At 49.3% G+C, this 25,746-nt stretch overlaps 1 protein-coding gene across 1 annotated transcript in view; it reads left to right on the top strand.

Annotated features, from left to right (window-relative positions):
• NOS1 (nitric oxide synthase 1) overlaps positions 1–25,746 on the top strand; it is a 166,307-nt gene extending 140,561 nt beyond the window's left edge. The window contains exons 19-30 of the mRNA XM_032602631.1: positions 2,547–2,721; positions 5,580–5,718; positions 5,939–6,017; positions 12,561–12,754; positions 14,009–14,178; positions 16,619–16,829; positions 17,728–17,815; positions 19,216–19,337; positions 20,650–20,798; positions 22,221–22,415; positions 24,159–24,277; positions 25,261–25,746. Coding sequence (XP_032458522.1) covers positions 2,547–2,721; positions 5,580–5,718; positions 5,939–6,017; positions 12,561–12,754; positions 14,009–14,178; positions 16,619–16,829; positions 17,728–17,815; positions 19,216–19,337; positions 20,650–20,798; positions 22,221–22,415; positions 24,159–24,277; positions 25,261–25,276 — 1,657 coding nt within the window. The 3' untranslated portion in view covers positions 25,277–25,746. The remainder of the gene's footprint in view (positions 1–2,546; positions 2,722–5,579; positions 5,719–5,938; positions 6,018–12,560; positions 12,755–14,008; positions 14,179–16,618; positions 16,830–17,727; positions 17,816–19,215; positions 19,338–20,649; positions 20,799–22,220; positions 22,416–24,158; positions 24,278–25,260) is intronic.

Below are 25,746 nucleotides of genomic sequence, written 5' to 3'. Positions count from 1 at the left end.
TCATTTTCTTTAGCTTGACGTTGAAACATCCATGGTTTGACGGTCAGACCTATTTTTCCCTTACTAAATCTATCATGGCTTAGAGCAGGGGTTGGCAAACTACAGCCCATGGGCCAAATTCAGCCTGGCCACTGTATACTTTTGTACAGACCATGAGCTCAGACTGGTTTTTACAGAAGAACAATTACAATTTATTTGATGATAGAAAACATTACCTTTGAACCCCAATTAAGCAAAATGCTGTCCCCCCAAAAAAGAATTCCATTCTTCTCATTAGTAGACATATATAACTAAAAAATTGTACCGAGCAACTATTATTATTGTATTTTTAATTTTGTCCAAAATTATGCAGGAATATATTTTCTTTTTTGTCATATGGGTACCTACATAATAGCTTTGATTTTCCTTCTTGTCCTACAAGCCTGAAAATATTTACTGTCTGGCCCCATGTATAATAAGTTTGCCAACTTCTGTTTTGGAAGCTTAAAATAGGAATTTTGAAACCATAAGATGAAGACTGTGATGAAATGTGAACCTAGGAAGTGGCTGTGACACAGGCCTTCAGGTGCATCAGGAAGCTTGTTAATGGATGAATCACCCAGACCAACTCTTAGTGAACACCAGTGGGTTTGAATAGCCAGTGAGTACAAATTAAAAGCAAAGTAAACAGCACTACTAAGTAAATAACAGTATAGGTGGTAGTCAAGTATGGCGGGTGTCTCGAACGTAATAAATATTGGAGGTTCGGGGAACAATGCCTTAACCGCAAGGCATGGCTAGCGCGAAGAGTTTCCAACTCTGTGTTAGGCTAAGGGATGGCTGGGAGGCAGAAGTGCTGCTTCCTGCATCCTTTAACCAGTCCTCTCCTGGCCACCGGCTCTTTCCACCTGTCAGGCCACTGCCCTGCGGGGAAAAGGTGAGGAATCCAGCTAAAGGAGGATTGTGGGTGAAGGACTGCCGGGGAAACATGCTACCTAATCCCACATCCTTCCCTTGGAAAGGCTCTGGCACCCCAGGGAAAGAAGGGCAGGAGAGGAGAGGAGAATGAGATGAAAAGCATAAATGTAGATTTAAAAGGAGTAGATATTAACCTATGTTAACCTTCACTTGATCTCTGAGACTCCTGGACCCCAACTCAAATTCATTCTCCAATAACAGAGGGTCCCTTCCCAACTTGCCCCACCTCCTTCCCTCATCCTCCATCGCAATCTTTCACCACCCTGGCTCCATCATTCTAAAAAAGAGATTCAAGAGCAGAGCCAGACCCTGTAAAGAGTAGGCTAAATAGCCCCACTCCTTGACTTGTCTGAACTGGCAGTCACCACGGAACCCTCCAACATGGGAAAGAAGCAAGTTGGGGTGTTGTTCGTATCCCACTTATAAACCTGTCCATCCAGTCCCAATGAGGTCAAGACCCACAGCCAGGACCGAGTCCTGGAAATGTGACATCAAGTCTCTGCAGGACTGAGGGGCCACCTGGGACACAGCCCTCCACTTCCCAGACTTCAGAAAAATCTCATTAACTTGACGCCCGTTGATTCAAACACCGACACTTTCTAGGCGATATCTATGCAAAGAGACTTTGTGAAGCAAATCAATTTCACAGGTATTGCAAGGGGTGGAGCCAGCATATTTATAAACCGTTCAATCCCTTTTAGAAGAACCTGTTTACACACCAACACTGGATGAGTTAATGACAAGTCCTGATCTCCTCGTTAACACAGGTCCCCTAGAACTGCTATGCTAGGGTTTTCATTCTCTTTGTACTTAAAACTAACCTGATTGTACCATGAGTAGAGTCAGGTCCTCCTCTAATGTAGACTCATTTCCCCAATTAGTCCAGCTTAGAAGTGGACACACAAGAAACAGCCAATTGTTCTGGGTCACCACTGTCCCCAACTCATCCTCCTTAGGACCAACTGGGACTTTTCTCCTGAGGACAGTAATACCTAGCAGAGACCAGAAGGAAGGGAGAGAGGGCTGGGGGCTCCCAGGCTTAAAGACGGCCTTCCCCAGATGGGCTTGGGGTAGTCTGACCATCACAGGCTAAACACCATCCTTCTGGAGATACCAGAGGTCTTTGTCTGCTTGGGCAGCCATAACAACATACCATGCACTGGGGGACTTCAACAGTAGAAATTTATTTTCTCACAGTTCTGGAGGCTAAAAGTCCAAGATCAAGGTACCAGTAGGATTGGTTTCTGGTGAGCCGTCTCTTCCTGGCTTGCAGACAGCCACCTTCTTGCTGTGTCCTCACATGGCCTTTCCTCTGTGAGCGTGTGGTGGGGGGAGAGAAAAAGAGAGAGCTCTCTGGTGCCTCTCCCTCTTCTTAAAGGACACCAGTCCTATTGGATTAGGGCCCCACCCTTATGACCTCATTTGACCTCAGTTACCTCCTTGAAGGCCCCATTTGCAAATATAGTCACATTGGGAGAGAGTGCTTCAACATATGAATTTGGGGGGACATAACAGTCCATAACCCCAGACACCCCCCCGCAACGCCTCCCTAGTCCCCTAGCCTGGAACTTCTGTTGTCTTCTTGGCAGGTTCTCCGTGTTTGGCCTTGGCTCGCGGGCGTACCCTCACTTCTGCGCCTTTGGACACGCCGTGGACACCCTCCTGGAAGAGCTGGGTGGGGAGAGGATCCTGAAGATGAGGGAGGGGGATGAGCTCTGTGGGCAGGAAGAGGCTTTCAGGACCTGGGCCAAGAAGGTCTTCAAGGTAACCATCTACCCAGATCTCAGAGACCCAGGGGGAGAAATCATGTCCCCAGTGACCCCCAAGGACAGAGTACCTAAACCATCAGAGATAGAAGAAACTTGAGAAAATCCTTGGTACTTCCCTCACGTATCCAATCAGGAGACAGCTTCAAACAATTCAGATGAGTTTGGGTGGTCCTAAGATACACAATTTCCAACCAGAATCCAACCTCCTGCATTAAGGGTAAAGAGTTGGTCTATAAAACATTATAGAGTCTTGGAATTTCAGGGCTGGGAGGAATCCATCCCTCACTCACATTTGGTAGACAAGTAAACAAAAAAACATAGTGTTGGTTAACCAAACCAGGGGGCCATGCCTCGGGCTGGATCTCAGATCTCACCAGTTTATCTGCTTCGACAATCTTATTCCTCTTGTGCTAGATCTTCAATGACCTATACGGTAGCCACTAGCAACAAGTGATCATTTAAATTTAAATGTAAACTGAGTAACATTAAATATGATGAATGGATAAACTAAACGTTGTGTGTCCGTACAAAGGAACAAAGGAATATTATTTGGATGTAACAAGGTATGAAGTGCTCACACACGCTACAAGGATGAACCTTGAAAACACACGCTAAGTGAAAGACGCCAGACACAAGGGACACTTACTGTATGATTCCATTTACATGAAATGTCCAGAATAGGCCAATCCATAGAGACAGAAAGTAGATTAGTGGTTGCCAGGGGTTTGGTGGTGGGAGTGGAAAATGGGTGTGGCTGCTAATGGGTACAGGGTTTCTTCTGGGTCGAGGGAAATGTTCTGAAACTGGATAGTGATGGTGATGGTACAACCTTGTAAATAACATATATACAACTAGATGTAAATTAAGCAGAATTTAAAATTCCACTCCTCAGCTGCACAAGCCACATTTCATGCGCTCAATAGCCACTAGTGGCTAGTGGTTACCATAGTAGACAATTAGAATGTTTCCATCATGATAGGACATCCTATTGGATAGCGTTATTCTAGATATGAGGTCGAGAATAAACGAGCAATGGCCTCCATATGCACGTGGGGCGTGGTGCAATTGGCCATCCTGGGAAAAACAGAAAAGCAATGAATGTGGACCCACCTTTGCCTGCTCCTTCTTTGGCCCTGGAATGCATTGTCATCAGCAGCCCCAGGAGAAAGGGGACTGTGCAACCTTCTGTCAGTCAGTTGACACTTTTCATCCTCACAAAGGAGCAAAAGGGGAAACTGAGGCCCCTGAGCTATAAGGATATGTGAGTGAGGAGGCTGTGTTGGTAATCTTGTGCCAGCATTTCTTCCTAGGCAAAGAGAACCAGGATAACTTGGCTCTGTTTCTACCTGGAGATAATTGTGTGGTTCTTGACTTCAATCGGGCAACATTGGGCATCCCAGAAGCAGGGCCTGTTACAAGCTATCATACCCGTTAAGCTATCACATCCCTCATCCTCCCAGCCAACTCCCAGCCCTACCAGCCACTAAATCTACTTTGTGTCTCTATAAATTTGCCTATTCTGGACACTTGATATGAATGGAATCATAACATGTGGTCTGTTATAACTGACTTCTTTCACTTAGCTTAATGCTTTCCTGGTGCGTCCACATTAACGCATATATCAGTACTTCATTCCTTTTTATGGCCAAAATAATATTCCATTTTATAGATATACCATATTTTATTTCTCCACTCATCAGCAAATGGACATTTGGATTATTTTAAAATCAACATGAGGCCAAAAAGTGGTATTTAAAAAACCTACCTTTGAAAACCTTTGGAATTATCCATGGTTAATTCCAAAGAATTATCCAAGAATCTGAATTCTGAACAGTAATTCTTAGAATCAGGAAAGTTGGGGAACTTACGAACTGGGCAAAAAAAGAAAAAGAAAAATTTTATACGCAGGTATCCAAACATGCAATATATCCTGCCTTCACTATAATTTTTAAATCTTTAGAGGAAGATAGGAAATTTCTAAGGTTTTTACTTTCTTGTTTAATGTTAAGGCTCTGCAAAAGTTGGTTTTAGAAATAAGTGACATAAGAGAGTTACATATTAAATAGAGGTTAGGTCCCAAAGTCAATAGTAAATGTGGTATGTCCAGCCCATCAAAGGCACTCAAAAAGGGTGGATTGGTTGATGAGTGGATAAATGGATGGAGAGAAGGATGGATGGGTGGGTGGATGGATGGATGGAAGGAAGGAAGGAGGGAGGGAGGGAGGGAAGGAAGGGAGGAAGAGAGGATGGAGGGAGGATGGGTGGATGGGTGGAGGAATGGATGGATGGGTGGATGAACAGAAGGATGGATGGATGGATGGAAGGAAGGAAGGAGGGAGGGAGGGAAGGAAGGGAGGAAGAGAGGATGGAGGGAGGATGGGTGGATGGGTGGAGGAATGGATGGATGGGTGGATGACTAGAAGGATGGATGGATGGATGGAAGGAGGGAGGGAAGGAAAGGAGGAAGGGAGAGAGGGAGGAAAGGAGGATGGATGGATGAATGGAGGGATGCAATGGAGGGAAGGAGGATGGGTGGAGGGGCTGATGGATGGATGGATGGATGGATGGATAGGTGGATGAATGGATGGAAGGGAGGAATGGAGGGAGGGAGGGAGGGTGGGTAGATGAGTGGGTGGATGGGTTGATGGGTGGGTGGATGGGTGGAGGGATGGATGGATGGGTGGATGAACGGAAGGAAGGAAGGAATGGAGGGAGGAGGAGGGTGGATGGATGGGTCGGTGAATGGGTTGATGGGTGGACGGATGGAAGGATGGATACATGCTATGACTTGGAGCTGTTGGGAGTCACGCTGCTGGCTGAAAGAGGTCACTGAAAGCCCCGTGTGTGCCACAGGCAGCCTGTGATGTGTTCTGCGTGGGAGATGACGTCAACATTGAGAAAGCAAACAACTCCCTCATCAGCAATGACCGCAGTTGGAAGAGGAACAAGTTCCGCCTCACCTACGTCGCCGAAGCTCCAGAACTCACACAAGGTACCTCCCACCACACACCTGGGGAGATGTTCATGACAGCGGGGGGAAAGGAAGACAGGAGTTCTCACCTCCGAAAGGTCCTTAGAGGAGGTGGGCTTCACTGCTTTGGTCTCCCTTAGTTCAGTCCTCCCGGTAAAGAGAGGGTCAGGAGAAGCTGGAGACTTTTTACTGACAACTGTTTAACTCCATCACAGGAAGACCGTTGTTCTTCTCCCCCCAGGTCTATCCAGTGTCCACAAAAAGCGGGTCTCAGCCGCTCGACTCCTCAGCCGTCAAAACCTTCAGAGTCCTAAATCCAGGTAGGAACACCTTGGCCCCTTTGGCTTCCCCACCTGTGCCCCAGATGCCACCCACAACAAGGAAGGAGGACTCCGAGGACCGGCTTCCTATTACCATTCTAAGGGTCCTCGAGACCCCCTTGCCACTAGCATCTTGGTTTCCTGCTTTCCCTTTGCCAAGCTCCAACCTGCAGGGATGAAAAAAGTAAATGGTGACGATCCTTGTGGAAAGGGGAAAGAGAAAGGTTTTTCGAGGAATTTTTAATAGAGTTTTTCAGACTGCAATGTGCATCTTAGTCAGAAATCACTTAGTCCCGACGTCTCCCCGTGGGTGATTCTTCTCTGCTGTCCTGAGAAATGCCTGCTCAGTCTCTGTTTAAATTCCTCTGGGATGACGGGAGGTTTATTAACCTGTAAAACAGCCCTGTCTGTGTTTTGAGGTCCTGATTGTTAGAAATTATCTTCCTATTCCTTATAACCAAAGCAAATGTTCCTAGCACTTCATTTTGATCCTAAGTTGCTCTCTCCAGTGACACCCAAAACAGAGTCAGTTCTTCCAAATGAGAGAGCTGCCAATAGCCAAGGACAGTGACCGATCTCTCCCTGGTCCTCATTCCTTCCAACTGCTCTTCCTGAGACCTGGTTTCCCAAACCTTTTGCTTTAGTAAAAAGACACACTCTGGGGCTTCCCTGGTGGCGCAGTGGCTGAGAGTCTGCCTGCCGATGCAGGGGACGCGGGTTCGTGCCCCGGTCCGGGAAGATCCCACATGCCGCGGAGCGGCTGGGCCCGTGAGCCATGGCCGCTGAGCCTGCGCGTCCGGAGCCTGTGCTCCGCAACGGGAGAGGCCACAACAGTGAGAGGCCCGGGTACCGCAAAAAAATAAAAAAAAAGACACACTCTGTCCTGCTGGAAATGTCATTCCCAGCCCTGGTCACAGTGCAGTGGAGGTCCTGTGATCACTACCAAGTGCACTAAGGCTATTATTACCATCCCCGGTCTGGATAGGATGCTCTAATGCCGCCCAGGATTGCAGGTGTTGTCCTAACAGCCATGCTGCTCTCCCATTAAGCTTACGTCCTTGCTGCTCGTGGACTTGAAGTCTTTTCAGAATGATCAGGCCAGGTCTCTGCATCCCTCTACTTGTATAAGTAAATTTTTTGGCAGTAAAGAAAGTCTTTGCATTGATTCCTGTTGAATGGAATCTTTTTCACTTTGCAGTTTTGGCCCATGAAGTTCTTTTGAGATCTTGATTCTTTGCCTGGCATAGTACAAAGGGTGGGCTCTCCAGCTGGACAGCCGTGGGTTCTGACCCCAGTGCTGCCACATGTCAGCTGTGTGACCTTGGGCAAGTCCCTTGGGTCTTCTGAACCCCTATCTCCTTACCTAAAATGAGATCGATGGCTATAAAGATTGCCAATGTTTATCTAGTACTTTCCGTGTTCCAAGCACTGTTTTGAGTCCTCTCTGTGCAGGATCTCCCAGAGTTCTGACCCGCCCAGGAAGTAAGTACTAGTATCATCCACGTTTTAAATATGAAAAATGACAATTAGAAAATGCAAGTGACCTTTCAAGGCCACACAGGCTCAGTTCTCTGACTCCAAGGTCAAAATGCCAAATGGCTTTACCTATGGCCTCACCAGCATCACACAAGGCTGCTGTGAGTATTAGAAGCAACACACACAAAGCAGCTAGCGCATCCCTCATTCCCGTTACTATTCCTTACCCGTCCCAGCTTCATACACCTGCAAATTTAGTATGTGTGCTCTCTACGTGGACTTAAAACCTTTTTTTAAAATTGAAGTATAGTTGATTTACACTGTTGTGTTAATTTCTGCTGTACAGCAAAGTGATTCAGTTATACATATACATACGTTCTTTTTTTTAATATTCTTTTCCATTGTGGTTTATCATAGGATATCGAATATAATTCCCTGTGCTATACAGTAGGACCTTATTGTTTATCCATTCTATATATAAAAGCTTACACCTGCCAAACCCAACCTCCCACTCCATCCCTCCCCCACCCCCCTTCCCCTTGGCAACCACAAGTCTGTTTCTCTGTGCCTGGATGTAAAACTTTTGATAAAGTGGTCAACAGGCTGGAGCCCCAGGGCTCTCATGTTCTCTCCCAGATCCTCAAACACTAAAGAAATGGATTGGGAAATTAATCCATTTGAATAATTAGTTAAATGCAATATTCAGGGCATACTGATCTCTGATACAGAAAGGGACTCATTTGAAATACGCATCGTACTCCCCATTTCCATCCTGTGGAAAAGTACAACTTCAGTAGCATTGGAAGAGAAGGGACTAAGAATCTACTGGAAATTTCTTTCAGTGACAAACTGTGAAAGCCTAGATCACAAAAATTACTCCCCAAACCACAGTACGTAAAAAGCAAGGTAATTTGCAAATGTTTTGATGCTGAGTTGGACTGAAGTCCCAGAATAATCCCCGATCCACCTCTGGAAAGGACAGTTAACTCTGAGTGACTTACAAGAAGATATTTCAACAAGGTTAGGAACCAGAAGAAGGACAGTATTAAAATCAGTTATGGATTAGCTCAAAAAGGACCAAATGGTGTCTAGATGTTTAACTCTTTAAAAGCACACTCCATAGCACTACCTATTTTCAGGTTTACTACCATTTCCAGCTTTATACGGTTGTTGTTTTGTTTTTGTTTTTTTTTTTAAGAATAACTGAGCAAAAAAGCTTGACTCTCTCTCCTGTTTTCCCCTGCCCAAGGCCAAAGTCCAGCTGTTTGAGCCAAGAGACCATAGCAAGATATCATGTATCACACACCCACCACTCCCACCCCTAACAAGAGACCCTTAATTGCAAGCAAAGTGCTTAAGAGGAAATAAGCCACCTTTTGAAGGTGGTCCTTGCAACTCTAAAGAGAAAAGTGACCGCAGTTACTGCCTGGCCAGGAAATAAGTTTTCTACATATGGCAATTAGCAAACAATACAGAAAAGAGTATTATGGAGCACTAATGGGCGGGGTGTGGATCATAGGTCCTAGAAGTCAGAAGGAGGAGGGGAAACGCCTGGTAGGCTTTAGATAGGCTAGTGAATAGAGGGGGGACATCTAGGAAGAGAGAATAGGAGCAAAGATGCTGAAGGGGCCCTGAGAGCTGGGGTATCTCAGAGAAAGATGGGACATTATAACGGAGAGTTCTTGGTGGGAGAACTCTTAATTCCCAGCTACCCTCTGATAAAATTGCTTCTCTCCAGCCTTCACCATCTCAACAGAAGACATCAACATTTGGCTTAAGCCCAAGACTTAAGCATCCTCCCAGCCGCCTCGCTTTCCCTCCCACTATCCATCCAACTCTCAGCTCGTACTGTGGGTCTTGTGTTTCAACTACATCTCAGACCTACATCCACCACCTTAAAGCAAGGCCACGATCGTCTGTGGTCTGAGTGCCTGCCATAGATTCCTAACTTGTCTCCTTGTTTCTTGACCTTTCTCTCAAAGATCCATTTTCCCAATAGCAGGCAGACTAATCTTTTAAGAATGTAAATGGAAGCCTGTCCATCCACAGCTTCACATCCTCCAATGGTTTCCCACTGGACTTAGGAAACCTTCAAACTCCTTTGCCATGACAGGTCATGACAAGACCCTCATGATCTGGCCTCTGCCTAGCTCTCTGATCTCCTCTGTACCACCCACCCCTGGGTTGACCCCTCTTCCAAACACTCCAGTCCTCTTTCCCTTCCTCAAATGTGCCACACTTTTTCCAACCTCAGGGCCTTTGCACATGCTGCTTCCCCTTTCAGGAACACTCTTCCCCCAGGTCTTTGCATGGCCGTTCCTTCTCATTCTTCAGATCTCTGCTTAAGTGTCAAATCACCAGAGAGGCCTCCTTGACCATACTTATCTGCCAGGCACTTAGCCCACTGCCCCCACCCATCAGCATCCAGCCATCCTCATCACCAGCCCCATGTGAGATCTTTCTAAGTTACTTCTCAATGAGAATCAGGCCCTTTGTTATCTTTATCCATCACTCTCTCACCAGTGCCTAGAACAGTGCCTGACACTCAGTACAAATTTGTTGAAGGTATGAACCTTATTCACTCAAACTGCTCACAACAGACACTGTTTACTCTTTTCCTTGAAGAACAAACATGAGCTATTTTTTTTTTCCATTCAATGCTGGACGTTAGCAGACTGTTCTTTCATCTGCGAACCTGTCATTGAACCATTGCCGAGTGTGTGTGTGTGTGTGTGTGTGTGTGTGTGTGTGTGTTATGCTCCTGTAGGTGAATATAAATACATCACAGGCAGGGGATACTCTGGGGGAAAGGGCTCAAATGGCTCTACCTTCCCAATGTTGCCCTTTTTGCCTCCCCTAAAACTTTTCAATGGCCCATATGTGTCCCAAGCTTTTTTTTTTTTTTTTTTTAAGGCTTAGAAAATCCTATACTTAGAAACCCCCAGCAGAACTGAGATGTAGGACAATTAGTCTCCAGGCTACTGCTACCCACTGGGGGATCAGCTTCCTGCAAAGCTTCAAGGACCAGCCCACTGCCCACCACATGGTCCTAGGGCCATGCAGCCATTCACTGCCGGGATTCTCCACATGCCATACCTTGGTCAGCGGCTTGCAAAGTGTCCGTGGTCAAATTCCCAGCAGAGCCGGGGCCCACCTTGTGGCCCACCTGCCAGCTCCATTCCCATCCCTGCCTCTTATCCGCCAGACCACCTTCCGCCACGTTCAAGAGGACTTAGGGGAAATGGCTGTGCGTGTGAGCCAGCTCAGCAAGTTCGGGTCCTCCGCATTTCGATTTCGTACTGGCCAAAGGAACAGAGGCAAATATACTTCTGAAGGAAATCATGATGATCTGGGAGAAAGTAGGATCTGATTTGTGGGCCTTTCAAAGGCTTCCCCTGGTAGGCGCTGGAGGCTCCCAAATTAGCAACCCCACAGCGCCCTCTGCTGGTTATCAGCCTCCGCCGATCACCTTCCTGGAGCTGGCAGGGGGTGATGATTGATGCCTTGCTCTCCAGGAACCAAAAAATTGGTATGAGCTCAGAACACAATCAGTCGCGCAAGCGCATTTAATGGGTAAGATCAGTGCCCCAGAGAGAACAAAATCTTCCCCGGGGAAGGAGAGTGGTACCCCACACCCCACACCCCACCACCATCATTCACAATTTCAGTTACCAAGATCCCCCCCCCATACTAAGGACAGGGGTGCCGTGCAAAATATGCCAGCACAACTATTTTTAATAATGGCGGCTATTTGCAGCACAAAAGGCCCCTTGGCTGTGCCAAAAGCTCCTTTAAATAGCGAGTCCCATTGGTCTATTCAAGTGCTGATTTACATACCGCGGAGAATGTAGAAACTTCACGTTGAATATCAAGTGTCTCTGTCAACCAAAAACCAGTTGGCAAGGAAGAAAACAGCGGATCTGAAAATGCGAATGTAACTCAAAGAATACAAAAACGATTTGATTTACCAAAGCGTGGTCATCCATCCCAGAGTTTTCAGGTATAAAAATGTGGTATATCTGTACTAAAACTTTAAAGAGGACCAGAATAATCCTAGTCTGAGAATTCAAGAGCTCCTGCACTTGAAATCCAAAAATCAAAAGAAACGGCATGACCTGGCAGGCATCAACGAGTTTCTCTCCGGGTTTTCTCCGTAGTTCCGTAAATTTTATAATACCATGGGATTTGTGCACAACGAGAACCTGAGTTTAAGGCCAAGTTCTTTTCCCTTTTCCATGACAAGATGAGGACCCTGGTTGCAAAAGCAGGTGGAGCTTGGGATTTCTAGGAGAGACGGAATTTCACAGAATGGGGACATCGTTGCCTGTGGCTCCAATGGGCTAGTGGTTCCTGGCAGAACTCTGATTGGTACAGAGAACAGAGCCTATTCCAGTAGCTGGTTAATCCTGAGGGTCTGAGGTTCCTACAAACAACAAATGTTTTTTGAACGCCTACTACGTGCCATGCACTGTCCTAGGTGCCAGAATAGAGCAGTGGAAAAAACCAGACAAATTCCTTGCCCTCTAGAGTTTACATTGTCCTGGGGGCCAGGGGGCAGGCAGGGGGGACAGACCACAAAGCATGTAAAGGAGTAAACTCTGCTGGAGGTCAGTGGATGGTAAGTGCTACGGAGGAAAGAAACGCAGGGACAGGGAGCCAGGAAAGCAGAGATGTCTGGGAACTGAACCCTGGGGTGCTCCAGTTAGGGGAGATGAGAAGGAACTGGCAAAGGAGACTGAAGAGGAGCAGCCAGAGAGAAGATCAGGAGAGCCTGGGATGCTCGAGAGAAGGGTATTGAGGAGGAGGAAGTGGACAGCTGCGTCCAGTGCTGGTCGGATATGACCACAGTGAGTGCTGGGAGCTGGCGGTCGGATTTGCCACGAGGAGCCCGTGGGTGACCTTGCTGAAAGCCGCGGCGTGGAGTGATGGGGCCAGGAGTCTGATTGGCCTGAGCCCCAAAGAGAATGGAAGGAGGGGAGTTGCAGCCGCAAGGACAGACAGAGGAGCCGAGGAGGTGGGCAGAAGCTGGTGGCCCTCATCCCGCTGTTCCCCTGCTCTACCCTCCAGCCGATCAACCATCTTCGTGCGTCTCCACACCAACGGGAATCAGGAGCTGCAGTACCAGCCTGGGGACCACCTGGGCGTCTTCCCCGGCAACCACGAGGACCTCGTGAATGCCCTGATCGAGCGGCTGGAGGACTCAACCCCGGTCAACCAGCTGGTGAAGGTGGAGCTGCTAGAGGAGCGAAACACGGCTTTGGGTAACTATGGCCGGGCTACACCCAAGGGTGCTTCCCTTCTCCAGGGAGTCCCAAAGGCAGTGGGTATCTGGGGAAGAGGAGACTTGTCTCCTCAATCACCATTCCAGGTAGGAGAGTGGTCCTCTGTCACCCCCAGCTTACGAGACCGAACACTCCTCCTTTCTCATGGTTGAATAACTTTGGCCCAACTGGCTAAGCTAATGAATGTCCGTGAAGCCAGGACACTGATGGTTCATCTTCGAGCCAAAGGGGCTTCTACCTTCCTTCATCAGCTAGACACTGATCTTAGCAGAGGCTACTCGTCTAACTTCCTTCATCACCCCTGCCTCACTGCCACCAAGTAAATAGCAGCTGGAGTCCGCCCATGCCTCCTCTTAGGATCCAAAGGCACCCTATGAAGCCCAGTGGTCCATTGGGATTGAACCATATTTCTGACCAAATCAGATCAAGTCCCAACCTGTTTCAGGGACCATCCTTGACCTTCCTATTAAATAACTTTCCAAGGTAAATGGGTCTCCGTGCTTCATCTCAGTAGCCGCAGGTGAGCTCAGAACTCAGGTACAAGGAACTGCAGTGACCATACATGGTAGCCCCGGCTACAGTGACACATCCCCTCTGCAAGGGAGCTAGGACACAAAGTCAGGGCAGAATGTGAAAACAGTTTGTAGCCAAAGCCTTATTGAAAATCCCTTAGGAAGGTACCAGAGACATACCTTCGCTTAATAAATCCAACCCAGACAGTTCTTTCTCCATGTTGGAACAGTACTTTTTATCTTGAAGTAGAGGCGTGTGTGTAGGGGCTGTACTGGAGTAAAGTAAATAGAAGCAGTATTGCATAGTAGTTAAAACATGGTCTGGAGCAATACTGTCTGACTTTATGCATTTGTGCTGTGTGACCTTGGGCAAATTCCTTAACCTTTCTGTGCTTCCAATTTTCTCAACTGCAAAATGGAGATAATAATAGCACCCACCACATAGGATTGTGATGAGGATTAAATGAGTTAATAATATCGATTGATTTTGGACAAGCTCCTTGCATACAGGAGGTGATCACAGGGTCCCCAGGACCCTGGGTATAGATGAAGGACATGGGAGGTGGACAGCCGAAGGGTTACTTGGCTCTGGGGCAGTCCGGCTCTCCAGACCCCATCCTCAGTCCCAGAAGCAGGTCTGGCCTCCCTAACTTGGACCTAAGCACTCGGAGCCCAGACTCTCCTCCCCGACCCGTCTCTCACCTTCTCTGTGCCTCCACAGGGGTTATCAGTAACTGGACCGATGAGCATCGCCTCCCACCCTGCACCATCTTCCAGGCCTTCAAGTACTACCTGGATATCACCACGCCTCCAACGCCGCTGCAGCTGCAGCAGTTTGCCTCTCTGGCCACCAGTGAGAAAGAGAAGCAGCGTCTGCTGGTCCTCAGCAAGGTGGGTCCCTGGCCACATACATACAACCTTACCTCCTCCTCGTTGGAGAATTGTATAGTTATTGCAACAGTTGTCCAGCAGATGGCAGTCTTGAGCGAGGGCTGCCATAGTCTAGTTTGCAGGTCACCACACTGGCTAGTCCATTTTGGCTAATCTTGCCCATCTCCCTTCCTTCTAACTGAGGTCTAACAGAACGAGAGAGCGACCCCGTTGAATCTCAGAGTTCTCTGGCTACAGTCGAAATTGCTGTTCTAACTCTTTTTCCTCCTGACTTTGGAACCCTTGAGCCTCCATTAGTTCCATCAGAGCCCATGCTTAGAAGAAAAAGAACTTGAGAGAATCCCCCAGTGCCCTGTTTTAAAAATCAGCTTTTTCAGTGCCGAAGAGCTATAGGTATGACTTCAAGATAGAAGAGGCCTCTGATGGTAAGGTAAACCAAAAAGCACAGCTTCTACCGCCCTTGCTTAGAAACAAAGCTGCAAAAAAAAATCCTAGCTGGGGGGCTTCCCTGGTGGTGCTAGTGGTTGAGAGTCCGCCTGCCAATGCAGGGGACACGGGTTCGTGCCCCAGTCCGGGAGGATCCCACATGCCGCGGAGCGGCTGCGCCCGTGAGCCATGGCCGCTGAGCCTGCGCGTCCGGAGCCTGTGCTCCGCAACGGGAGAGGCCACAACAGTGAGAGGCCCGCGTACCGCAAAAACAAACAAAAAAAAAATCCTAGCTGGGAGGACCACTCAGATTTCTCCCAGTGGGGCTCCTCCCCAGTAAGCAAGCCACCAGAAAATGATGGTTTCACTTTGCTCTGCTGTGCAGGAGAGGGCGTCAAATGTTGGCACAGGAAGTGCTGTTTTTAATTCAGGGAGTGTATCTTACTTAGAAATATGAAAATAAGCACCAGAAAAAAAAACACTTAAAAGAACTGTACGTGGTTACCTCTAGGGAGTTGGAGAGCGTTAACTTTAATCGTTAAGTTTTGAAGAGTTATTTAACTTTTTAAACTCTGTACACACATAACTTTGATTTAAAATTTTAAGTAACGGAAGGGGGATAATCTGACAAGGGAACAGAGCTTGCACTCTTTGCACAGGATTATTTAAAGTAAAATTTGATGTAGCTGTATGTATTAATCCGCTTCTTCCAAAAAGCGCAAACTCCATTAAAAGAGCGGGGATTTTTTTTTATTAGGGGAAACACCTGAGTGAGAGAAAATGGAACAGAGTCAGATAAGACTGAGAGAACCATCAGACCTCAAAACAAGTCTGACCCCAAGTGAAGGAGAGGGCAGAAAGTTTGAATGGAAGCGTATAGGATCAGATCCATGTCAGTTTTCAGGGGGGTGTCAGTTTCAGTGAGCAGCTGCTGGGGCTTTTGGCCAATTGAGCCCCAGCAGCTCGAAGTCAATGAGGCTGGGGATCTGGAAAGCACGTTCTCCAGAATGCCATACCCTATCAGTAGAGCAAGGATGGGCTTTAGGAACATGGGGAAAAGCTTGGTTACACAATGCACTGGTAATAGGCTTTACCCCTCCTTAAAATCTGAGCCTCCTATAAGCTAAGGGCAGCTTCTAAGATGTAGGAAAAATAACTCCAGAGCCCCAGAGAGTTCCTGTGCTCCCTGGTAACACCTGGGCTTTGCTGTCAACATGCCCCTGAACATGGTCCTCCACACCCCAACCTGTTCCTTCGGGGCTGTATTTTACCATCTTGAATGTGACCCATACGCTCCGAGGATACACCTCCAGCCTTGCAGACCCACAAATCTCACGCCTGCAAGTCATGACTCCCTTCACGGTGCATTTCTCTTGACCTTCGCAAATGGCAGGAGAGTCTAATACTAGGAGCACAGATTCTGGGGCCAGACTGCCTAGAACAGGGGTCGGCAAACTTTTTCTGTAGGAGGCCAGGTAGTAAATATTTTAGACTCAGGCTCTATGTATCTCCGTTGCAACCATTCAACTCTGCCATTGTAGCACAACAGCATAGACAATCCATAAATGAGTGGGCGTGGCTGGGTTCCAACCAAACTTTATTTGTGGACACCAAAATTTGAATTTCATGTCATAGCCTAGGATCATGAAATAGTATTGTTCTTTTGATTCCCCCCTTGTACCCCCAACCATTTAAACATGTAAAAACAACTCTTAGCTCACGGGCCACACGAGCAGGTGGTGAGCCAGATCTGGTTTTCGGGCTGAAGTCTGACACCACCTTGTAGCCATTGGACCTCTATATCCCTCAGTTTCCCCATCAATAAAATAGGGATAACAATCAGACTTATAAGGTCCTTGCAAAAATGAAAACCTGGCCCAGAGTAATTCCTAGGCACGAGTTAACTGTTATTATTTGTTAATTTGCCTTCTTCCCTGGACCTCCTCAAGCGTTCCTTGGAAGTTTGCTCCAGGGTCTGGCTGCGAGTTCTTTTCTGCCCCTCTCCTTTGTGCAGGGTTTGCAGGAGTACGAGGAATGGAAATGGGGCAGGAACCCGAACATCGTGGAGGTGCTGGAGGAGTTCCCATCCATCCAGATGCCCGCCACCCTGCTCCTGACCCAGCTGTCGCTGCTGCAACCTCGCTACTATTCCATCAGCTCCTCCCCGGACATGTACCCCGACGAGGTGCACCTCACCGTGGCCGTTGTCTCCTACCGCACCCAAGGTGGGCAGAGGCTCTGGGAGAAACCCCCGGGTCTGCGTTTCCCCCCCCTCCAGGGGCCTCTGCACACCTGCCTAAGCTTCTGCCACGTCCCAAATCCTGGGGAGGTGACCCACCCCGCAAGACCAGGAAACTGGGAAAAGAAGTAGAGCAGCAAACCGTCCCCTTAGGCAGAGCCAGCTCTGTGCAGAATTAGGAAGGAAATGAGATGTGCATTTGGAGGCCTCTCCAAAAGCCTGGGACCTCCTTCTACTCCCTTCCTCCCCTCATACCCCCAAGGCAGCAGCTAGAACAAGCCACCACCACCCCTTCCCTCCGAGGGGGGAGACGTCTGCTGCCTGATGTCCAGCGGGCTGTACAGAGGTGAACATGGGACGATATAGCCGGATAACCTGATCTCTGCACCCGTGTCTTCCTCCTTGGTTATAGCAATTAAAATGCATGGTGCCTGGGAATTCCCAGGCCGTCCAGTGGCTAGGACTTGGTGCTCTCACTGCTGGGGCCCGGGTTCAATACCTGATTGGGGAACTAAGATCCTGCAAGCTGTGCAGTGTGGCCAAAAAAAAACACAAACAAAGAAACAAACAAAAAATGCATGGTGCCTGAAAGAGCTCTGAGACCGGGGTCCTGACAGGCCACCGAGAGCACAGCGATCAAGGCCCTTTCAGTGGGCACGATTGGAATACAAGCCACCCCTAACCACCAGTTTCACGGCCATGAGCCCACCCCAGCGTTACCATTTCCTCTTCCCCGTCAGAGGAAGGGATCTACACAGGGAACTCCAAGGCAGAAACTCGGTATCGGGGCTACGAGCCTTCTGCACTGGAGGATGGGGGGAAGCCGGGGACGGGGGAGCTTGAGGGACAGTAAATGAGCCAGATCACCTCGGTTATCCTGTTAGATGGAGAAGGACCAATTCACCACGGCGTGTGCTCCTCCTGGCTCAACCAGATCCAGGCTGACGAAGTGGTGCCCTGTTTCGTGAGAGGGTGAGTGGCACATGGAAAGAAGCAGCCATCCCAGATCTGCATCCGCACGTCCTGAGGTGGGGCGGGTGGACCAGCCTGAAGGGTTCTAGAGAGATGGCTGAGTCCGATGGGATTGAGATCAACGTTCGGCATCGCTCCAAGCTGTTAAGGAAACAGGATCGTGGGGGCAGAGCAACATAGCAGAAGCTAAGCAAGTCCTCTAGTCAAGTTCAGGTCAGTGCATCAGATATTTATCAAGGGCATGTCCTATGCTAGATGGGGCTACAGTAGACGACCAGGCAAAATGCAGTTTCAGCCTTCATGGAATTTGCAGACTAGTGAAACTTCTATCCACAGCCTGCTGGCCACCCCATGTGTTCCCAGTTTCTTAGAGACCGGGAGGATTTAATTCCCTTCCCTGTCAACCATCTTCCCCTTCCAAACTCAGTTTTAAAGGATATTTCTGCCCATAGCTAACAATACCGTATTGTGCTCTTTAAAGTGTGTTAAGAAGATAGGTTTCACGTTAAACACATTTTTAATCGGAGACGTATTACGGCCAGAGGTGTTAGTTTGTGTAAAAATCCCCTGGTCAATATGTCAATCAGTCAATCAAATAAAATAATATAGCTTTAAAAACATAAAAATAAAAAAATAAGGGATATGTCTGAGCTTAGGCCCACTGTAGTTACCTTCTTTATCAACTGATAACTTCCCTACCTAAACGATGGGCTTGGCCAGCCATTTTTCTCAGCTGTTAAGGGTAGAATGGTCATGATACGGTCCACATACCATCAGCATCAGAATCCCGTGGGGTGCTTCAAAAATGCCGAGTCCTGAGCCTAGACTTACTGCATTGCCCAGGAATCTACACCCTCTTTGAACGTCCCCACATGACTCTTTTGTACATTGAAGTTTGCAACTCCCTGATTTGGGAAGATCTCGTGGATGGTTAATTCAGTGGTTCTCAACCTGGGGTGATTTTGCCCCCCAGGGGCCCTTGGCAATGTCTGGGGATATTTTTGGTTGTCACAGCTGGAGGGTGCTCCTGGCATCTAATAGATAGAGGCCTGGGTACTACTCAGCATCCTGCAATGCACAGGACAGCCCTCGTCACCGAGAGGTATGCTGCCCCCACTGTCAGGAGTGCTGAGGCAGGGAAACCCTGGGTTAAATCAACCCCACACCCTTTGTGGCTTAGCTCAGCAATGGGGATAGTTGGGAAATGGAGTGATAGCCAGACCCTGAGGACCCAAATTAATGGGACCTCCCACCCTGATAAGGGCCGCCTGACCCCAGCTGAAGAGCTTTAAGCCCCGTTGTAGTTCTACCCAAGACGGCCATCTGGTTTACCTAAGACCCAACAGTTCTTGATCAGATTTGAGCTCAGCAAGGCTTCTGACTCTCTCTTCCTTGTCCAGAGCGCCCAGCTTCCACCTGCCCCGAAATCCCCAAGTGCCCTGTATCCTGGTCGGCCCGGGCACAGGCATTGCCCCTTTCCGAAGCTTCTGGCAGCAACGGCAATTCGATATCCAGCACAAAGGTGAGTCACGGTCTAGCAGGCACATGGTTTCTACCCGCTGGACCTGGGGAGGCCCGCCTGTGTCCCAGCATCCCGGAGGCATGGTGATGTTTGCTCTGCTCTGTGTCACTACCCGGGGACGGAGGGGGAGCATAGTAGTGACCAGACCCATGGGTGAAGTTTACGGTGTAATTCAAAGGACCTGTCCAAACAAATCGTCCACACAGCTTGTTCCGAGGCCCGAATTCCAACCCCAGAAGACATTTCTTGGACTGTTAAGATAAGAACCCCATCTTTTAAAATGTAAGCAGCCCTAGAAGGGGTAAGCGTTAAGCCTTATCCAATGGCTGTGTGCTCACGGGATGGTCCCAAAGACTGTCATTCAGGAGCAGGGTTTGCTGTGTGAGAGACACAACAGATCAGCTTTGGGAGGAGAGAGAGAAAGAAACCCACATTTCTGACATGCATTTAACAGGGATTTACTGAGCATCTCATGAATGCCAAACACTATCATAGGCATAGAGGCGCGGCAAGAACAAGACAGAGAAACAACTTAAAAAAAAAAAACAACAACTTGCTCCGGTGGAACTGTCATTCTAGCGGAATAGCTACCATTTACAAAGTACAGTTGACCCTTGAACGACATGGGTTTAAACTGCATGGTCCACTTATATGCAAGCTTTTTTCATTAAATACATATGTATAGTACTACACCATCCGAGGCTGGTTGAGAATCCGCGGATGTGGAACCTTGGATACAGAGGAATCGCGGATACAGGGGGCCAACTGTATAGGACTCAAGCATCAGTGGATTTTGGTATCCAGGGCGGGTCCTGGAACTGATGCCCTAGGATACCGAGGGACAACTGTATTCGCTGTGTACCAGGCACAGGTCTAATGTTTTACATTTTCTTCTTACAATAACCCTATGAGGTTAGACGCTATTATTATTTCCATTTTGTACTTGGGGACACGGAGACATAGAAGTTATGTAAGTTCCTCAGCATCACACAGAAGCTGGAATCTGAATCCAGGCAGTCTAGTTTCAGAGTTTGGGGGTTTAGCAGTACCCAGTGGTGGGGGCTTTCCCAGAGGAAAGACTGAGACCCAGAGAAGAGAGGTCTGCTGAAGTCTGAACACGCTTCACCTACTTCCCTCAGCGTGTGCGCGTGTGCGTGTGTGTGTGTGCGAGTACATATACCGCCTGCCCCAGGGTCCGTGCACCTCTACCCCTGTAGCACGTGCTGAGGTTCTGAGCACCCCTGGCACCACCAGCCACCCCCGAAATCAGGCTCCAGAGCTGTCGGTGACAGGAGGTCTTCCCGGTCCCCAGGAATGAGTCCCTGCCCCATGGTCCTGGTCTTCGGGTGCCGGCAGTCCAAGATAGACCACATCTACAGGGAGGAGACCCTACAGGCCAAGAGCAAGGGGGTCTTCAGAGAACTGTACACAGCCTACTCCCGGGAGCCAGACAAACCAAAGGTAACCCCCAGCCTGTTCATGGTCCCCCAACCCCAGCCCAGCACACACACAAGCGCTCGTCCACCCATGCAAATCCCATTCCCAGAAACCCCTCACCCTTTCTGCATTCTCCTCCGTGACATTGCTCTGAACTTCAGGAAGCCTGGAGCCTAAACATTTGACTTAAAATATTGAACAGCCCACGTTCTGTGATGCCACTTCCATGAAATATCCACAACAGCAAACTCCATAGAGACAGAAAAGCTGATGCATGGTTGCCAGGGGCTGTGGGAAGGGGGGATGGGGAGGGTACAGGGTTCCTTCTGGCGGTGATGAAAAGGTGCTGGAACCAGGTGGAGGGGATGGTTGCACAGCACCGTGAATGTGCTTGGTGCCACTGCATTGTATTATACACTTGAAAACACGCATCTATTTTATGTTATGTGTGTTTTATCACAATAAAAAGGATTTTAAAAATTAAACAGGGAATTCCCTGGCGGTCCAGTGGTTAGGACTCCGCACTCCCATTGCCGAGGGCCCAGGTTCAATCCCTGGTTGGGGAACTAAGATCCCACAAGGCATGCAGAGCAGCCATACACACAAAAAAATTAAACAGCCCGTGAGAGGCACTCCAAGTCAGAATGGACACAGGCCGCAGGACTGGAGCATGCCCCTGCTGGATCTTGGGGTTCTCAACTGGACCCCCAGGGGTGTCCCAGGAAAGGAGCCAGGATAGCAGGGAGGGGGGCACTCAGAGGGTCTGGGCAGCAGCTACTTGACCTCTGGCATGGAAGTTCATCAGTGTTTCGGTAGCAGGTACAGCTGTTGAACGTACCAGCTGAATGTCGGGCTCGCCTGGGCGGAAGCTTCCAGACGAATTCCCTGGAGGCTGCATTGTACACCCCTTGTGTCCACCTGACATTCTCTTAGCCCCCCTGTTATTCCAGCAATTCCTGCAGGAGCTGGCTTGGCCCAGGTGTAACCTGACAACCCTTTCCCCGACCCCCATTTCTTGCTGTCTGTCCTGGGGCTTCTCTGGCACCCCGGCATAGGACGCCTGCAGTACCAGCCCCGCACCTAGAAGTGTACGGTAGTTAACACCCCCTGGGTGACCACAGGCCATCGAAGAGAGGAGCGGGTAGACGATGCCCCCCTCTACGCCCCTCCAGGGATGGCTCTGGGGGGGCGTGCTGCGTGATTCCGAAGAGGGTTCTCAGCAGAGGTGAGCTCCAAAGTGGGGAGCAGCTCGTCACACCCTCAGATCGGCTTTCCCTCCTCTCCCGCTTCACTCTTCCCAGTGCCCTGCGTCACTGCGCAAAACATAGACCTGCACACAAGCCCCTGTGTCTGACTCGGCTCCCGGGGTAGGGGGGCCCGGGAGGGAGCTACACAGCATTGCCCTGCAGCCCAGCTCCTTCTCACTGGTCCCCTTTCTCCCTGCAGAAGTACGTGCAGGACATCCTACAGGAGCAGCTGGCAGAACCCGTGTACCGAGCCCTGAAGGAGCAAGGGGGCCACATTTACGTCTGCGGGGACGTCACCATGGCAGCCGATGTCCTCAAAGCCATGCAGCGCATCATGGCCCAGCAGGGGAAGCTCTCGGTGGAGGACGCCGGCGTGTTCATCAGTAGGCTGAGGGTGAGCAATGGGCCAGCCCCTGGGATTCCTTTCCTGGCATCCAGCTTCCTGTCTCCTCTTCCTCACCCTTCCTGTCTCAATGACTAGGGGACCCATGATGACATCCCTGCTCCCATTTTCCCATTTACGACTGGGGGTAGAGGATACAGGTGGTCCCAAACCATAGTTGAGAGAGAAGGAAGGATGGTGGGACATGCATGTGCGTGTATTAAATATGGTAGGGAGCTATGATGTGTGAAAATAACAAGTGGGTGGACCACTGGGTAGCTAGATGGAAACCATCCTAACCCAACTTTTCCCGTCCCCAGAAACAAGCTGCAGCACTGCTCTGTGCAGTTGTGCAGGTTGGGCACTGCACAAGAAGGTTTGTCCCAGGTGGGCAAGTGGGGGAGGAAAGCCACCCCATGCTCGGCTTCCCAGGCAGTGCACCTTGGAAGGAGGGTTGCCTTTTCCTAATTTGCACAAAGGCTAGTAGCTGCCCAGTAAGCAAAGTCCTAACCGTGGCCAACTGCCCCAAATAGAATAAACTGAGTCCCAGGCCTCCGCAGAGCTCCAGGGGTGATCCCGTTCCCTAAATGAGCAGCAATCAAACATGTTTGCTCTAGTTCTGATAATAAACCCTACTAGGTTAAAAACAACAACAACAACTTTCTGGTAGAAATGCCAGAGCTCCAAGGAGAGCTGCAGAGCCCTCACCACTCTGTCTCTTTGGTATGAATCTTGAGAGACGCTTTCATAGATTCTGCAAAACTCTACAGAATGAGGTTGAAAACCACCCCAACTTAAAACGAATCCACTCTACAGATGGGCAACTTTCTTCACAACCTTTGGGACCAAGGAGGCCGAAACTTAACTCTGCTGCATGCGTGTTCCCCAACCACTGCCTCTCCTCAGCAGGGAGGTGCCTTTTCCCCTTGCTTAATGCTCAGCGACACTGCCCTCTGGGATATTCTTAATGCCCATCCCTCAGTCCTGCCTCAGGAGCTCCAATGGCTCCAGAAACTCCCAGGTGCCACAAGTTCATCATCACTCGTGCTGTTTCTTGAGTTGTCTTTTTTTGTTTGTCTGTTTCTGGGAAAGGCTGAGCTAAGATGCTCACCGTCAGAAGAACTCCTATGTTCAGAAAAGTCTCCACTTTGCCAACCATGGTATTCGCTGAGTGCTAAGCGGGCACTTTGTCTTTTCTCCCATCTCTGCTGGTCTCTACAGGCTGTGATGTTTACACTAAACCCAGCCATGCCCAGATCTGAACTTGCAGGAACAAGGAGGAGGGAGGAAAGGGGGAAATGGAGAAGTTTCCACTGGACCCCCCTCAGCTCTTCTATCCTCAGAATCCACAAAGCAGCAGCATGGTTCTGGATGGGAACAAAAGTGTTCTTTGCCAACTGGGCTTAGAGGCCCTGTGCCCTAGAGGGCAGAGGGTCTTGCTGAAACAGAGTCTTGAAGACCAGAGGGGTCTCTGAGGGCCCTGCGTTACACCTCGTTTCTTTTTTCCTTCTTTTTCTGGCCGTGCCGCAGGGCTTGCAGGATCTCTTAGTCCCCCAACCAGGGATTGAACCCAGGGCTACGGCAGTTAAAGCACCGAGTCCTAACCACTGGACCACCAGGGAACTCCCTACACCTCGTTTCTTAAGGAACCGTCTTCTCTAGGAATATTCCATTCCAGGGTATCAACGTGTCTGCCCTTCTCCGTGCCCTTGGCTGGCATTTGAGGTCTGTTTCCTGGTTGTTTCTGTCTCCTAGGACGACAACCGGTACCATGAGGATATTTTTGGGGTCACCCTGCGCACATATGAAGTGACCAACCGCCTTAGATCTGAATCCATTGCCTTCATTGAGGAGAGCAAAAAGGGCACTGATGAGTAAGCTGTCTCCATCCCATGGGCGGGGCGGGCAGAGCCCTGACAAGCAGGGATGTCTGATTTCATTGACCATGGCTTTCCCACAGTGGGGTCCCCAGACCAGCAGCATAAGCACTTCCTGGGAACGTGTTAGAAATGCATATTCCCAGGCTGCCCCAGCCCTGATGAATCTGAAGCTCTGGGGTTAGGGCACCGAACGGTTTGTGTTTTTATGACCCCTGGAGGGGATTCTGAGTTCCCCTCAAGTGTGGGGACCCCAGCTTTGGGTGTTAACTTCCACCGGGGTGTCCCCAGTTGAGTGATGGCTCTCACCACTGCAAAATTTGTATTCCTATTCACTGTTCCTAGCATTTACACCACCTCCCTCACCCCCAGAGTGCCGCTAGCATTCTCACTGACACAAATTCCGATTGATATTAATTTGACAATTCCACTTGTCCTCTAGAAATTGCTGGAAATGGTCTGAGGTACCACAAAACTGGGACTGAGTCTCACTATTTTAACCTTACATTAATGCCATGACATGTCACCCTTGATTGTGATCTCACTCCCCCCATTCTCTGCCACAGAGCACCTCGAAACCACCACCGTGTGCCCTTTAAATTAGGTGGGAATTCAGCTCCTTCGTTTTCAGTAGCCTAGGGCACACACACTCCATTGCTTAAGCATCCCCATTTTTCTTCCCCTTATGACAACACAGCGGTCTCGGAAACATACTTTGGTGTCCAGCAAGCTGACATTATTGCCTCGAAGATCACATCTCGTCCCGGTTTGTTGTGTGGGTGAGCAAGCGTTCATTCATCTGTTCATTCATTTATCCATTCACTCAAGATGAGCCAGGTCCTGTCCAAGGCACTGGGGCTGACGAGGAAGTGAAAGAGACAAAGCCCAGAGTTCAGCTGCTTTTCTCTGGGTCTGTTTAAGGAAACAGAGCAGCCTTTGCTCCTCTGGCACTAACTCCCTCCCCACTTCTCCTCCTACAGGGTTTTCAGCTCCTAACTGGACCCTCTTGCCCAGGTGGATGGCAGGGTGACCACACCACTGCCCTCGGCCAGGATGGCTGCAGGTTTTGTAAGCACGGACACTGCTGAACCTTTCCTTGGGGCCCGCACGTGGCCCCCGCTCTGCCTCTTGTCCTGTCTCACCCCTCAGTGGTTTCCTGGCCCTCTTGGGTTTTCTCCTTGGGCTCTCCTGCTGCAGTGCAATGCCTTCATAATCCGCAGTGGCTCTTACAAAACTGTTCCCCTCTCTCTCTCTTTCTGACAAGGGCAAATCACCGGTGCATGAAACCACTGGAACATGGCTGTGGTTCGTGTTAGGGCGTTTTCTGGGGTTTGCCCTGGAGAGGCTGCAGGGACCAGATGGAGGAGTTTTTTGAGCTAGTCCCTCAGCCCTTCAAATGCCCCTTGTCCTTTTCTATGATGACGTTCTGGTTGTGTGTGTGTGAGCGTGTGTTGGGCCTGGGTCTC

The sequence above is a fragment of the Phocoena sinus genome, chromosome 14, assembly GCF_008692025.1.
Source record: "Phocoena sinus isolate mPhoSin1 chromosome 14, mPhoSin1.pri, whole genome shotgun sequence".
Lineage (NCBI taxonomy): Eukaryota > Metazoa > Chordata > Mammalia > Artiodactyla > Phocoenidae > Phocoena > Phocoena sinus.
Note: the sequence above shows the minus strand (reverse complement) of the source record. Positions and strands in the feature narration are given on the sequence as shown.